At 45.3% G+C, this 15,932-nt stretch overlaps 1 protein-coding gene across 3 annotated transcripts in view; it reads right to left on the minus strand.

The window, feature by feature from the left end:
* The window catches only part of galnt1 (UDP-N-acetyl-alpha-D-galactosamine:polypeptide N-acetylgalactosaminyltransferase 1), a 203,273-nt gene that overhangs the window by 130,890 nt on the left and 56,451 nt on the right, over positions 1-15,932 (minus strand). For all 3 annotated transcript variants that reach the window (XM_068010567.1, XM_068010558.1, XM_068010548.1), the window contains exon 3: positions 7,410-7,578. In XM_068010567.1, coding sequence (XP_067866668.1) covers positions 7,410-7,578 — 169 coding nt within the window. The remainder of the gene's footprint in view (positions 1-7,409; positions 7,579-15,932) is intronic.

The raw sequence follows: 15,932 nt of genomic DNA on the forward strand, positions 1-15,932 counted from the left end.
ACGTTGGATGACATTGTTGGATCAATAGGGCGGCACAGTGGCAAAGTGGTTAGCACCGCAATCTCTCAGCTCCAGGGACCCGGGTTCGATTCTGGGTACTGCCTGTGCGGAGTTTGCAAGTTCTCCCTGTGACCGGTTTTCGCCGGGTGCTCCGCTTTCCTCCCACAGCCAAAGACTTGCAGGTGATAGGTAAATTGGTTGTTGTGTAGTAGGTGGTAGGGAATATGGGATTACTGTAGGGTTAGTATAAATGTTACGGGTTATAAGTCCAGATAAATTGGCGTAGAAACTGGGCGCCACGGGTTGCCTTTGTCGGTGGGAGAGGTCATCACACCTCACTGGACAACTACCGCCCGCCTCAAACCGGGCAGCCCCCGGTCAATAAGGTTCTGTCCCGCCACAGTCTACCTGCTTCAATGGGTGCTTGGAGCTCAGGGTCATTGCCCGAAAGGTGGACTGAAACACCGCACCAAACAACACGAAAAAAGGAAAGAGGTACCAGCCCTTCGCTTTGCAAGCTGGAACATCAGAACTGTGTGTCCTGGCCTGTCGGAAGACCTTACACAAATCAATGATTCTCGGAAGACCGCCATCATTAACAACGAACTCAGTAGACTCAATGTAGACATTGCAGCACTTCAGGAGACATGCCTCCCTGCGAGTGGATCTCCAGCAGAGCAAGACTACACCTTCTTCTGGCAGGGTAGGGATCCTGAAGAACCAAGACAGCATGAAGTGGGCTTCGCCATCAGAAATTCCTTGCGCAGCATGAGAGGGCCTCCCTCAAATGGCTCGGAACGCATACTGTCCATCCGACTGCTCACCACCTCTGGTCCAGTACATCTACTCAGCATCTCTGCTCCCCACCTGAAGCTACAGATCAGTTCTACGAGGAACTCCATATCATTAGCAGCATCCCCAACACCGAACACCTATTCCTGCTGGGGGACTTTAATGCCAGGGTTGGGGCCGACCATGACTCATGGCACTCCTACTCCTGCCTTGGGCGCTATGGCGTTGGAAGGATGAATGAGAACGGGCAGAGACTGCTTGAGTTGTGTACCTATCATAACCTCTGCATCACCAACTTGTTCTTTCACACTAAACCGTCACCAGGTTTCATGGAGGCACCCAAGATCGCGTCGTTGGCACCAGCTGGACCTCATTGTCACAAGGCGAGCCGCCTTGAACAGTGTTCAAATCACACGCAGCTTCCACAGTGCAGCCTGCGACACCGACCACTCCCTGGTGTGCAGCAAGGTTAGACTCAGACCAAAGAAGTTGCATCATTCCAACCAGAAGGGCTACCCGCGCGTCAACACGAACAGAATTTCTCACCCACAGCTGTTACAAAAATTTCTAAATTCACTTGTAGCAGCCCTTCAAAACACTCCCACAGGGGATGCTGAGACCAAGTGTGCCCACATCAGATACACCATCTATGAGTCAGCTTTGACCACCTACGGCAAAAGTGTAAAGAGAAATGCAGACCGGTTTCAATCTCAATGAAGAGCTGGAACCTGTCAAAGCCGCTAAGCACATTGCACTGTTGAACTACAAGAAAGCCCCCAGCGAGTTAACATCCGTAGCACTTAAAGCAGCCAGAAGCACTGCACAAAGAACAGCCAGGCGCTGCGCAAATGACTACTGGCAACACCTATGCAGTCATATTCAGCTGGCCTCAGACACCGGAAACATCAGAGGAATGTATGATGGCATTAAGAGAGCTCTTGGGCCAACCATCAAGAATATCGCCCCCCTCAAATCTAAATCGGGGACATAATCACTGACCAACGCAAACAAATGGACCGCTGGGTTGAGCACTACCGAGAACTGTACTCCAGGGAGAATGTTGTCAGAGACTGCCCTCAATGCAGCCCAGCCTCTACCAGTCATGGATGAGCTGGACATACAGCCAACAAAATCGGAACTCAGTAATGCCATTGATTCTCTAGCCAGCGGAAAAGCCCCTGGGAAGGACAGAAAAGCCCCTGGGAAGGACAGCATTACCCCTGAAATAATCAAGAGTGCCAAGCCTGCTATACTCTCAGCGCTACATGAACTGCTATGCCTGTGCTGGGACAAGGGAGCAGTACCTCAGGACATGCGCGATGCCAATATCATCACCCTCTATAAAAACAAAGGTGACTGCGGTGACTGCAACAACTACCGTGGAATCTCCCTGCTCAGCATAGTGGGGAAAGTCTTTGCTCGAGTCGCTCTGAACAGGCTCCAGAAGCTGGCCGAGCGCGTCTACCATGAGGCACAGTGTGGCTTTCGTGCAGAGAGATCGACCGTTGACATGCTGCTCTCCCTTCGTCAGATACAGGAGAAATGCCGCGAACAACAGATGCCCCTCTACATTGCTTTCATTGATCTCACCAAAGCCTTTGACCTAGTCAGCAGACGTGGTCTCTTCAGACTATTAGAAAAGATTAGATGTCCACCAAAGCTACTAAGTATCATCACCTCATTCCATGACAATATGGAAGGCACAATTCAACATGGTGGCTCATCAGACCCCTTTCCTATCCTGAGTGGCGTGAAACAGGGCTGTGTTCTCGCACCCACACTTTTTGGGATTTTCTTCTCCCTGCTGCTTTCACATACGTTCAAGTTCTCTGAAGAAGGAATTTTCCTCCACATAAGATCAGGGGGCAGGTTGTTCAACTTTGCCCGTCTAAGAGCGAAGTCCAAAGTACGGAAAGTCCATATCAGGGAACTCCTCTTTGCTGACGATGCTGCTTTAACATCTCACGCTGAAGAGTGCCTGCAGAGTCCCAGCGACAGTTTTGCGGCTGCCTGCAACGAATTTGGCCTAACCATCAGCCTCAAGAAAACGAACATCATGGGGCAGGACGTCAGAAATGCTCCATCCATCAATATTGGCGACCACGCTCTGCAAGTGGTTCAAGAGTTCACCTACCTAGGTTCAACTATCACCAGTAACCTGTCTCTAGATGCAGAAATCAACAAGCGCATGGGAAAGGCTTTCACTGCTATGTCCAGACTGGCCTAGAGAGAGTGTGGGAAAATGGCGCACTGACACGGAACACAAAGGTCCGAGTGTATCAAGCCTGTGTCCTCAGTACCTTGCTCTATGGCAGCGAGGCCTGGACAACGTATGTCAGCCAAGAGCGACGTCTCAATTCATTCCATCTTCGCTGCCTCTGGAGAATACTTGGCATCAGGTGGCAGGACCGTATCTCCAACACAGAAGTCCTCGAGGCGGCCAACATCCCCAGCTTATACACACTACTGAGTCAGCGGCGCTTGAGATGGCTTGGCCATGTGAGCCACATGGAAGATGGCAGGATCCCCAAAGACACATTGTACAGCGAGCTCGCCACTGGTATCAGACCCACCGGCCATCCATGTCTATGCTTTAAAGACGTCTGCAAACGCGACATAAAGTCCTGTGACATTGATCACAAGTCGTGGGAGTCAGTTGCCAGCGCTCGCCAGAGCTGGCGGGCAGCCATAAAGGCAGGGCTTAAGTGTGGCGAGTCAAAGAGACTTAGCAGTTGGCAGGAAAAAAGACAGAGGCGCAAGGGGAGAGCCAACTGTGCAACAGCCCCGAAAAACAAATTTTTCTACAGCACCTGTGTTAGAGCCAGTCACTCTAGAATTGGCCTTTATTGCCACTCCAGGCACTGCTCCACACACCACTGACCACCTCCAGGCGCTTACCCATTGTCTCTCGAGATAAGGAGGCCAAAGAAGTAGTACAAATGGGTGGTTGTTGGTCGGCACAGACTCGGTGGGCCGAAGGGCATGTTTCAGTGCTGTATCTCTAAATAAATAAATAAATGGTGTTGTAAAGTTGAGTTCTTGTAAAGATAGATGTCTGTATTAATGCTTTATGGGATAGTCCCAAGCCCTAAGGAGTCAGTACTCTGGTCATCGGCCATCTTTAGCAAATGATTTGCTGTGGCATATGACACATTGACACAGGGGCGGCACAGTGGCGCAGTGGTTAGCACCGCAGCCTCACAGCTCCAGGGACCCGGGTTCGATTCTGGGTACTGCCTGTGCGGAGTTTGCAAGTTCTCCCTGTGTCTGCGTGGGTTTCCTCCGGGTGCTCCGGTTTCCTCCCACATGCCAAAGACTTGCAGGTTGATAGGTTAATTGGCCATTATAAATTGCCCCTAGTATAGGTAGGTGGTAGGGAAATATATGGGGACAGGTGGGGATGTGGTAGGAATATGGGATTAGTGTAGGATTAGTATGAATGGGTAGTTGATGGTCGGCACAGACTCGGTGGGCCGAAGGGCCTGTTTCAGTGCTGTATCTCTAAACTAAACTAAACAATATTAATGAAATCCTTCAGAGAGACACATTTTTTTTTTTGAACAGACACTGCTGCTGGTAGTTAACATTTTCTACTCACATCCTTATGAGTATTGGTGTCAATTATAGATGAGATTTTTTGAGTAGCAAACTGCAGGCAGCTTCAATGAGCAGTGTCAGTGATTGCACCAAGGCAACAATATTATTTGCAAACCAAATGCAGAAGAGTCAGATATTTCCTCTGATATTGGTCAACTACAGAACCTTGAGATTGCAAGTGTGCTCAAGGAATTTGAGAAAGCTTCGCAGGACCTCAATAGCTTCTTTGATGCCATATGAGACACTGCGCAAATTCAATCTGTGCATTTTTCCTGATATAGTAATGAAAGTACTCTCTCCAAACAAACTCCTTTTCGGACCTAGAAATATGCTTGGAACTTGAAAATTTCATTACATCTGGAATTATATACTTTAGACATGTAGGATAGCCTTTCAGCAAAAGCAAAAAAGACCTCATGCTACTACTTCTCCACAGGCTTCATGTCTTTTGTGCATTTAGCATAACAAGATTGTATAGGCCTGCAGATAGAGAACTAAACAAAAAGAAAATTCAGATTTTTTTTTGATATGGGGATAAACAAAAATCTTTCAATGATGCAAGAAAAAGACGATGACTCAATAGCTGTACACAAGTGCAACAGAATGATTTACTTGCAATTGACATCCACATTAAAGCAGCTAGTTCACAGCAACAAAAGTACATCACGCTAACTGTAACCAGGGTAAGAGGGTAACCAGGGAAAGGGTTGGCCCACTCAAGGACAGAGGAGGGAATCTATGTGTGGAGCCAGAGGAAATGGGCGAGGTACTAAATGAGTACTTTGCATCAGTATTCACCAAAGAGAAGGACTTGGTGGATGATGAGTCTAGGGAAGGGAGTGTAGATAGTCTCGGTCATGTCGTTATCAAAAAGGAGGCGGTGTTGGGCGTCTTGCAAAGCATTAAGGTTGATAAGTCCCCAGGGCTTGATGGGATCTACCCCAGAATACTGAGGAAGGCAAGGGAAGAAATTGCTGGGGCCTGGACAGAAATCTTTGTATCCTCATTGGCGACAGGAGAGGTCCCAGAGGACTGGAGAACAGCCAATGTTGTTACTTTGTTTAAGAAGGGTAGCAAGGATAATCCAGGAAATTATAGGCTGCTGAGCCTTACATCAGTGGTAGGGAAATTATTAGAGAGGATTCTTCGAGACAGGATTTACTCCCATTTGGAAACAAGCAAACTTATTAGCGAAAAGCAGCATGGTTTTGTGAAGGGGAGGTCGTGTCTCACTAACTTGGAGTTTTTTGAGGAAGTGACGAAGATGATTGATGAAGGAAGGGCAGTGGATGTTGTCTACATGGACTTCAGTAAAGCCTATGACAAGGTCCCTCATGGCAGACTGGTACAAAAGGTGAAGTCACATGGGATCAGAGGTGAGCTGGCAAGATGGATACAGAACTGGCTCGGTCATAGATGACAGAGGGTAGCAGTGGAAGGGTGCTTTTCTGAATGGAGGGCTGTAACTAGCGGTTACAGGGTGTTCCGCAGGGATCAGTGCTGGGACCTTTGCTGTTTGTAGTATATATAAATGATCTGGAGGAAAATGTAGCTGGTCTGATTAGTAAGTTTGCGGATGACACAAAGGGTGGTGGAGTTGCAGACAGTGATGAGGACAGTTAGAGGATACAGCAGGATATAGATCGGTTGGAGACTTGGGCGGAGAAATGGCAGATGGAGTTTAATCCGGACAAATGTGAGGTAATGCATTTAGGAAGGTCTAATGCAGGTGGGAAGTATACAGTAAATGGCAGAACCCTTAGGAGTATTGACAGGCAGAAAGATCTGGGCGTACAGGTCCACAGGTCACAAAGTGGCAACACAGGTGGATAAGGTAGTCAAGAAGGCATGCGTCATGTTTGCCTTCATCGGTCGGGGCATAGAGTATAAAAATTGGCAAGTCATGCTGCAGTTGTACAGAACTTTAGTTAGGCCACACTTAGAATATTGCGTGCAATTCTGGTCGCCACACACCAGAAGGACGTGGAGGCTTTGGAGAGGGTACAGAGGAGGTTTACCAGGATGTTGCCTGGTCTGGAGGACATTAGCTATGAGGAGAGGTTGGATAAACTCGGATTGTTTTCACTGGAACGACGGAGGTGGAGGGGCGACATGATAGAGGTTTACAAAGTTATGAGTGGCATGGACAGAGTGGATAGTCAGAAGCTTTTTCCCAGGGTGGAAGAGTCAGTTACTAGGGAACATAGGTTTAAAGGTGCGAGGGGCAAAGTTTAGAAGGGATGTGCGAGGCAAATTCTTTACACAGAGGGTGGTGAGTGCCTGGAACTTGCTGCTGGGGGAGGTGGTGGAAGCAGGTACGATAGCGACGTTTAAGAGGCATCTTGACAAATACATGAATAGGATGGGAATAGAGGGATACGGTCCCCGGAAGTGCAGAAGGTTTTAGTTTTGGCAGGCATCAAGACCGACGCAGGCTTGGAGGGCCGGATGGCCTGTTCCTGTGCTGTACTGTTCTTTGACCCAGGGAGTTTAAAAAAAAAAACATAGCTCACATAGTACAACTTATCCAATGGAGTGATATTTAATCATTGGCATGGGAGCAATAAGATCATTTATGGAAGGAGTTGGAGTGTTTGGCATGCTTAAGTAATAGTTTCTGTCAGCTCTTTTAGATTACAAAGCCAATTCTCTGTTAGACCACTCATGATAATTCACTGAGAACTCAAAAGTTGCCTTTGGCAGCAAGCAGAAGTTGTTTTGACAGTGACCAGTGGTCTTTCCAGTCGGAACCTGTTGATTTAAGAAAATGTGCAAGTGACAGTAGAACCTACACACATACACACTCTCTCAAGGAAGAATTAGTCTTAACAGAAAAAAGTGTTCCTTTAATGAACAGTTATAAAATGAACATATGGTTTGGATAAACAAAATATTTCATTTGAATTGAAGATGCACCAAAGGAACACTGAATTTTTCATCCCAATGTTCCTGAGTTTTAAAATTTCTATCACCTGTAGAAAAAACAAACATTAAAACCTGCCTTTAAAAGTTGTACTTACCCATCTAACCTGACATCAGGCAGAGTTCTGTTGAGTGCTATCATATCACTTGCCATTAAGTTGAACTGATTGATTTTAAACATTTCCTTCATTTTTTCTTGATTTTCCTTAGAGATTACTACAGGCTTCCCCATCTCTCCAGGTCCTTCTTGTGGCTTCAGTATCACATCTAAAATACAGCAAGGTTTTGTTACCAAATGAAACTTAGCTTTAAAGTAGTATTAAAGAAATTTGCTGTAGTCACTGTTTGAAATCTTATTATCTACTATAAAAACAATTTTCTTCACTCGTGTTTTTCTGGCCTTGGCATATGAAAGGATAGGTTTGCAGGCACTGGCCCTTTGAGAGTTAGCTATAATAGATTATGTGGGCATCTTCTCCCCTATTGTACACATGATTTCATCTCACAAATGCATCTGTTATTTTTAAGGGAGCCAACAGGAAGGCATTTCAGTTCATACAAGGAATTAAACACACAATATAAATTACAAGTATACAGGTTGGTGAGAGCCTTTGTACATTTGGTTTAGTACCTAAAGCAGCCAATTTAATAATTAATCCTTTGTAATACCTCCAAATAAGTTAAGACAAAGTAGTACAGTAGAACATTGGACACATTGGAACCAACATATTAGCATCAATAACTCCAATATAGATGCAGTTCAGGAAAGAACATTACTGGTCAAACAATACTCTTTCTCCTCAATGGTAATATGAAATGCTGAAATAGCACAAGATCCTTCTCTATTGTATGAATACCAAAGTAGTGACAGCTTCCACCCAGTGGAGTACTTGCCAAAATAGCAGAAATGCTAGTTTTAATCTTCTTTCCACGTAGCTTTCACATTCATGTATTGAGAATTTTGAGAATAATTTGAGATTGCATTATACCAATGCTTCCTTAATAGCATATGAAGTGTTTCAAATAGTTGCCTCATGAAAAATGTACAGAGAAATGAAGCAAGTAGCACGATATCCAGTTCGATGGAGTCCTGCTTCGACAGAGTGCTTAAGTAGGGAATTCGGTGAGTGTGGGGGCTCTGCACAGTTCTAGTCTTTTTCAGAACAAAAAATGGTTTTGGGGGGTGGTGGGGGCGGGGGGGTGAAAAAAAGAGAGCAGGACACAGCGAGACTTGACAGCTGAAGTCCAGAGGCATTAAGTAGGTAAGCAGGTAGATGACTGGTTGGTGAGTTTTAAGGATTCTTTTATTTTCACTAAATTGCGGCATAGTTTGAATTTTTACTGGGGAGATAAGTACTGTATTAAATTTATAGCTTAAATAGTTAAACCAGTAACTGCAAATCATTGAATGGCATTTCTGAACTTGAAACCCTAATTAGTTAATTAAAACACAATAAGGATGGCAGCACAGGTGATATGTTGCAGCTGTAGCATGTGGGAGCTGCAACCTGATCCACATCTGCAGCAAATGTCTGCAGCTCAAGAAACGTCAGCTCAGAGTTGATGAGCTGGAGTCCAAACTTCAGACTCTGCAATGCGTCAGGCAGGGAGAAAATTATCTGAACACTTTGTTCCAGGAGGCAGTCACACCCATTAGATTAGGTACTTCAGATTTGGCCATGGTCAGCAACAGGAGGGTGTGACTACAGGCTGGAATTTAAAGAACCCTCGATATCAGGATCCATGGTGGGAGGGGCTGGAAGATGGCCCTGAATGAGGCCTGCCATGGACCTTGGCGGTGGCACAGCCTGGCCCAATCCTCCTGGTGCTGGCAGGGCACCATGGCAGTCCCTCCCACCACTCGACGGGACCACAATCACCATATGCAAATGAATAATGTTAAGATTTGCATGTACTAACCCTTAATCTTGATGGACCGCCGCAATCTTCGGCCTAGTGGCTGTCATTCCCTTGCCTTCAGATCCCCGAAAAGGAGGTAAGTTTATCAATGTGGGGGGGGGGGGGGGGGAGGCACAGCAACAGGGTAAAGTAAACGTCATGGGTGTAGGGGATGGTGGGAAGGGTTGTACTTTAAACTTTATGCAGTTTTGAGGGGTGGGGGAAGAGGTCAGTTGTTACAGGCTCGTGTTTGGGGGGGGGGGGGGAAGGGGGAGGGAGGCATACTGTTAATTTGTTATTGGGGGAGTGGGGGTGCAAAAGAATTGTATTTATTTTATTTTATTTCATCTGTCTTCAAATAAGTTGGTAAGGCTGACAGCCCTTTAAAAAGGGTGTCAGCACTTGTGCACAGGCAGCTGACGCCATTGTTGACGGACAGCCTACCCCAGCTATTTAAATGGGCCACTGCTCGAGACTGCAGCGGCTCACTTCTTGGAGCTCGCCGCCTAAAATCCAGCCCCACGAGTGAGGTAGGTATAGGGATCTAGAAGGTTGCACTGAAGGAGAAGCTTCAGCCCTTGCACTTTTCCAACAGGTTCGAGGATCTTGCAGCTTGTGTGGACGAGAGCACTGTGGTACAAGGGGCCATTCAGGTGTTTGTTGGGGACGTGGGGGAGAAGAGAAAGAGGAATACAGTAATTAAGGGATGGATACAGTTCTCTGCAGCCAAGTAAGAGAATCCCGAGAGCTGCGTTGCTTGCCCGGTGCCAGAGTTAAGGATATCTCCTCAGGGCTGGAGAGGAGCTTGGAGTGGGAGGGGAAGGATTCAGTTGCCGTGATCCACATAGTCCTACCTATATCATTGGTACCTAAGAAAGAGGTTCTGCTAAGGGAGTATGAGCAGCTAGGGGCTCAATTAAAAAGTAGAACCACAAAAGGTAATAATCTCTGGATTACTACCTGGGCCACAATTAAATTGACTTAGATTAAATAAGATCAGAGTGTTGAATTTGTGGCTCAAAAATTGGTGCGGGAGAGTGGGCTTTAAACTAAATAGTGGGGTGGGGTTGAGGGTTCACGAGAGAGGAGATTTGGAAAAGACAAGGCAATAATGCAGAGTAGCGACAAGGGTATGATAACCAGAGTACGACAACAGGAAGGGATAAAGCATACAAACATAACAGTGCACCAGCAAATAGGGTCAGAATAGGGGAAAATGATAACAAGACAGAATTAAAGGCTCTGTATCTGAATGCATGCTGCATTCGTAACCAGATATGTGAACTGATTACACAAATAGAAATACAGTCACTATAGAGACATGGCTGCAGTGACCTAGGCTGGGAACTGACTATTCAAGGATATTTAACATGTTAGAAGGATAGGGAGCAAGGAAAAAGGAGGTGGGGTAGCTCTGTTAATAAAGGACGAAATCACTACAGTAGTGATAAATGACCGTGGCTCGGAATATCAAGATGTAGAATTAGTTCGGGTGGGGTTAAGAAATAGCAAGAGAAAGAAATCACTGGTGGGAGTAGTTTGTAGGCCCCTAACAGTAGGTGCACAGTAGGACAGAGCATAAATCAAGAAATAATGGGGGCTTGAAACAAAGGTAGTGCAATAATTGTGGGCAATTTTAATTTTCATATAGATTGGACAAATCAAATAAAGACAGCCTGGAGATTGAGTTCATAGAGTGTATTTGGGACAGTTCCTTAGAACAATACATTCTGGAACCAACCACAGGAACAATCTATTTTAGTAATATAAAAGCAAAATACTGCAGATGCTGGAAATCTGAAATAAAAACAAGAAATGCTGGAAATACTCAGCAGGTCTGGCAGCATCTGTGGAGAAAGAAGCAGAGTTAACGTTTCAGGTCAGTGACCCTTCTTCAAAACTGGCAAGTATTAGAAATGTGAAAGGTTTTAAGCAAGTAAAGCGGGGGCAGGGCAAGAGATAAAAAGGAGAAGGTGCCGATAGGACAAGCTCACAGAATAGCTGACCAGGTGGTCATGGAGCAAAGGCAAACAATATGTTAATGGTGTGTTGAAAGGCAAAGCATTAGTACAGATAGGGTGTTAACGGACTGAAAATTGAACAGCCGCAAGTACATACATGAAAAAAAACACTGGGCAAGCAAACTGAACAGACTAAGATGAAATAAATTAAAACAAAAAAAATGTTTTAAAAAGGAAAAAGAAAAACTAAAAATATAAGTAAAATGGGGGACCCGTCATGCTCTGAAATCATTGAACTCAACGTTCAGTCCGGCAGGCTGTAGTGTGCCTGATCGGTAAACGAGATGCTGTTGCTCAAGCTTGTGTTGATGTTCACTGGAACACTGCAGCAATCCCAGGACAGAGATGTGAGCATGAGAGCAGGGGGGTGTGTTGAAATGGCAGGCAACCGGAAACTCGGGGTCCTGCTTGCGGACTGAGCGGAGGTGTTCCGCAAAGCGGTCACCCAGTCTGCGTTTGGTCTCCCCAACGTAGAGCAGACCACATTGAGCAGCGAATACAGTATACTACATTGAAAGAAGTACAAGTAAATTGCTGCTTCACCTGAAAGGAGTGTTTGGGGCCGGAGATAGTGAGCAGAGAGGAGGCAAATGGGCAGGTATTACATCTCCTGCGATTGCAGGGGAAGGTGCCATGGGAAGGGGACGAGATGGTGGGGGTAATGGAGGAGTGGACCAGGGTGTCACGGAGGGAACGATCCCTTCGGAATGCTGACAGGGGAAGGGAGGGGAAGATGCGTTTGGTAGTGGCATCACACTGGAGGTGGCGGAAATGGCGGAGGATGATCCTTTGGATATGGAGGCTGATGGGGTGGAAAGTGAGGACAAGGGGAACTCTGTTGCGGTTCTGGGAGGGAGGGGAAGGGGTGAGGTGCAGGAAAATGGGCCGGACATGGTTGAGGGCCCTGTCAACCACAGTGGGGGGGAATCCTCAGTTGAGGAAAAAAGGAAGACATATCAGAAGTGCTGTCACAGAAGGTAGCATCATCAGAGCAGAACAGTCTATTTGAGACCTCGTAATGTGTAAAGAGACGGGACTAATGAATGATCTCACAGTAAAGGATGCTCTAGGAAAAGGGCTATAACATGATGAATTTCACATTCAGTTTGAGGATGAGAAACTGGGTCTGAAACTAGTATCTTAAACTTAAATAAAGGCAATTACAAAGTCAAGATGATAGTTGGCTACAGTGGACTAAGAAAATAGGTTAAAAGGTAACAGAGTAGATAAGCAGTGGCAGACATTTAATGAGTTATTTCATAACTCTCAAAGCTATATAAAGACTCTACGAGAAGAATTTTGGAAGGTCGAATTTGAATGCAGAATACAGGCTTAAAGACAGGATTCTTGGTAATGGTGAGGAACAGAGGGATCTTGGGGTCCATGTCCATAGATCGCTCAAAGTTGCCACCCAAGTTGATAGGGTTGTTAAGAAGGCATATGGTGTGTTGGCTTTCATTAACAGGGGGATTGAGTTTAAGAGCCGCGGGGTTATGCTGCAGCTCTATAAGGCCCTGGTTCGACCACACCTGGAATATTGTGTTCAGTTCTGGTCGCCTCATTATAGGAAGGATGTGGAAGCTTTAGAGAGGGTGCAGAGGAGATTTACCAGGATGCTGCCTGGACTGGAGGGCATGTCTTACGAAGAAAGACTGAGGGAGCTAGGGCTTTTCTCATTGGAGCAAAGAAGGATGAGAGGTGACTTGATAGAGGGGTACAAGATGATGAGAGGCATAGATAGAGTGGATAGCCAGAGACTTTTTCCCTGGGTGAAAAGGGCCATCACCAGGGGGCATAATTTTAAGGTGATTGGAGGAAGGTTTCGGGGAGATGTCAGAGGTAGGTTCTTTACACAGAGAGTGGTGGGTGCGTGGAATGCGCTGCCAGCGGTGGTAGCAGAAGCAGATACATTAGGGACATTTAAGCGACTCTTGGGATAGGTACATGGATGATAGCAGAATGAAGGGTATGTAGGTAGTTTGATCCTAGAGTAGGTTAAAGGTTCGGCACAACATCGTGGGCCGAAGGGCCTGTACTGTGCTGTACTGTTCTATGTTCAAGAATGTACCATCTGTGGCTAACTAACAAAGTTAAGGATGGTATCAAATTGAAAGAAAGGGTGTACGATGCTGCAAAGATTAGTGGGTAGGCCAGAAGATTGAGAAAGTTTTAGAAACCAGCAAAGGATGACTTAAAAAGAGAAATTAGAGTGAGTGTGAACGAACAAGAAATATGCAAACAATATTAAGAACTTGTATCAGTATATAAAAAGAAAGCAAATAGTTAAAATATGCTTTGGTTCCTTAGAGGATGAGACTGGAAAATTAATAATGGGAAACAAAGAAATGGCAGAGAATTTGAAAAAATATTTTATATCTGTCTAGGAATAGTAGAAAATGAAGGAGCAAAAGGGCGAGAGGAACTTTAAACAATCACAAGAAGAAAAAGTACTAGGAAAAGTAGTGGGACTAAAGGCTGACAATGATGGCCTGCATTCTAGGGTCTTAAGAGAACTGGCTGCAGAGATAGTGGATGCATTGCTTGTAATCTTCCAAAATTCCCTAGATTCCGGAAAGGTTCCAGCGGCTTGGTAAACTGCAAATGTAACACTTCTATTCAAGAAAGGAGGCAGACAGAAAAACAGAAAACTAGAGGCCAGTTAGCCTAACTTCTGTCATTGGGAAAATGCTAGAATCCATTATTAAGGTAGTAGCAGGACATTTGGAATATAGGATAACCAGGCAAGACACCAAGAGTTGCAGCCTTTACCCCATTTATTTGAATTTATGCTGTCCATGATGTCAATAAAAGGATTCCCAACTAAAAGGAGGATGAAAAATTCACGAGGCAAAACTGTGAAATAGAGCAGTGAGCATTATTTAGAACATAGAACAGTACAGCACAGTACAGGCCCTTCGGCCCACGATGTTGTGCCGAACCTTTAACCTACTCTAAGATCAAACTAACTACCGACCCTTCATTCTATCATCCATGTACCTATCCAAGAGTCGCTTAAATGTCCCTAATGTATCTGCTTCTACTACCACCGCTGGCAGTGCATTCCACGCACCCACCACTCTCTGTGTAAAGAACCTACCTCTGACATCTCCCCGAAACCTTCCTCCAATCACCTTAAAATTATGCTCCCTGCTGATAGCCCTTTCCACCCTGGGAAAAAGTCTCTGGCTATCCACTCTATCTATGCCTCTCATCATCTTGTACCCCTCTATCAAGTCACCTCTCATCCTTCTACGCTCCAATGAGAAAAGCCCTAGCTCCCTCAACCTTTCTTCGTAAGACATGCCCTCCAGTCCAGGCAGCATCCTGGTAAATCTCCTCTGCACCCTCTTCGAACCAGGGCCTTATAGAGCTGCAGCATAACCTCGCAGCTCTTAAACTCAATCCCCCTGTTGATGAAAGCCAACACACCATACGCCTTAACAACCCTATCAATTTGGGTGGCAACTTTGAGCGATGGACATGGACCCCAAGATCCCTCTGTTCCTCCACACTACCAAGAATCCTGTCTTAAAGCCTGTATTCCGCATTCAAATTCAAATTTGAGAGATCTTTACATCTGCAACATCTTCATCCACTCTTTCATCATCTCATTTCTTGCTGCTCCTACTTACTTTCAGACCCCTAGTCTGAACATCCACTTAATTTCAAATTTTGGGCAGGGGGGTGGGGAGGAAATCTCCCCCATTTTAACCCATTTACAGTTTACTTCATTCTGTTCAACGTTTGAGCTGATTTACTCACCTTTGCTGTTTTTTCACAGCTGGATTGAACTGACTTTTGCATATCATCCAGCACTTCTCACTACATCATTGAAAAGATGCTCACATAGTATTAAGCCATTATCTGCTTCTGCACCAGTCATGTTGCACTGTTGCCTTCCTCTATATCAGTTTCGATGAAAGATCTCCACTTAAATATTAACATATCTTTTCTCATTGTAGTTGCTGACAGACCTATGGTGGTGCTCAAGGCACTTCTTTCATTACCAAACAGTTGCCCAGTTGCAGTATTCAACCCCAGGCCTGCAGGCTTTTCATAAAATATCTTCTCATCAGCGATAGCACAGGAACTAGCGAGTCTTGTAGTGTATCCCTCCTTTATCAGCTGCATTTTTTCTCTTTGTGCAAAAATATTGGTGGATTCCTGGTAGTGCTTCTTGTGGCAAAAGGATATGTTGTTTCATTCTATATAATGTACACTATATTGTCAGGGTCACTATTACAGTGACTAAATGTCAAATTGTGTTTCTGTTAGAGTATGAATTATAGGCTCAAATTCTAGGATTATGCTGATATTTGTATGGAAAATGTAAATCAAGTTTCGTTTACCATTCAAAAATGATGTGATTATTGCAGTTTTGTTTTAAAAAAACCAGCATATGGAGAAAAATGTTGCAGTTAAGAAGGTTAGAATAAACTACTCTAACAGTAGTGGGGAGTTGGGAATTGGGGAATATATAGGTTGGTAATATTGCAACAGTGGTGCCATCTCCCAGGGACAGCTATGGTGTTTGAGAGCACAGGAAATGGACATCAAGGTCTTGCTGGAGTGAAAGATGGGTGATCGAGCAAGGCAGATCAGGAGAGAATTTTGAATTTGGGAGGAGTGGCAGAGGGGCCCCAGAATATGGGATCACTGGAAGGAGCTGGCAGTGTGGAAAGGTGGAAGCACTGGAATAGT

Source organism: Heterodontus francisci, chromosome 2 (assembly GCF_036365525.1).
Source record: "Heterodontus francisci isolate sHetFra1 chromosome 2, sHetFra1.hap1, whole genome shotgun sequence".
NCBI classification, from domain to species: domain Eukaryota; kingdom Metazoa; phylum Chordata; class Chondrichthyes; order Heterodontiformes; family Heterodontidae; genus Heterodontus; species Heterodontus francisci.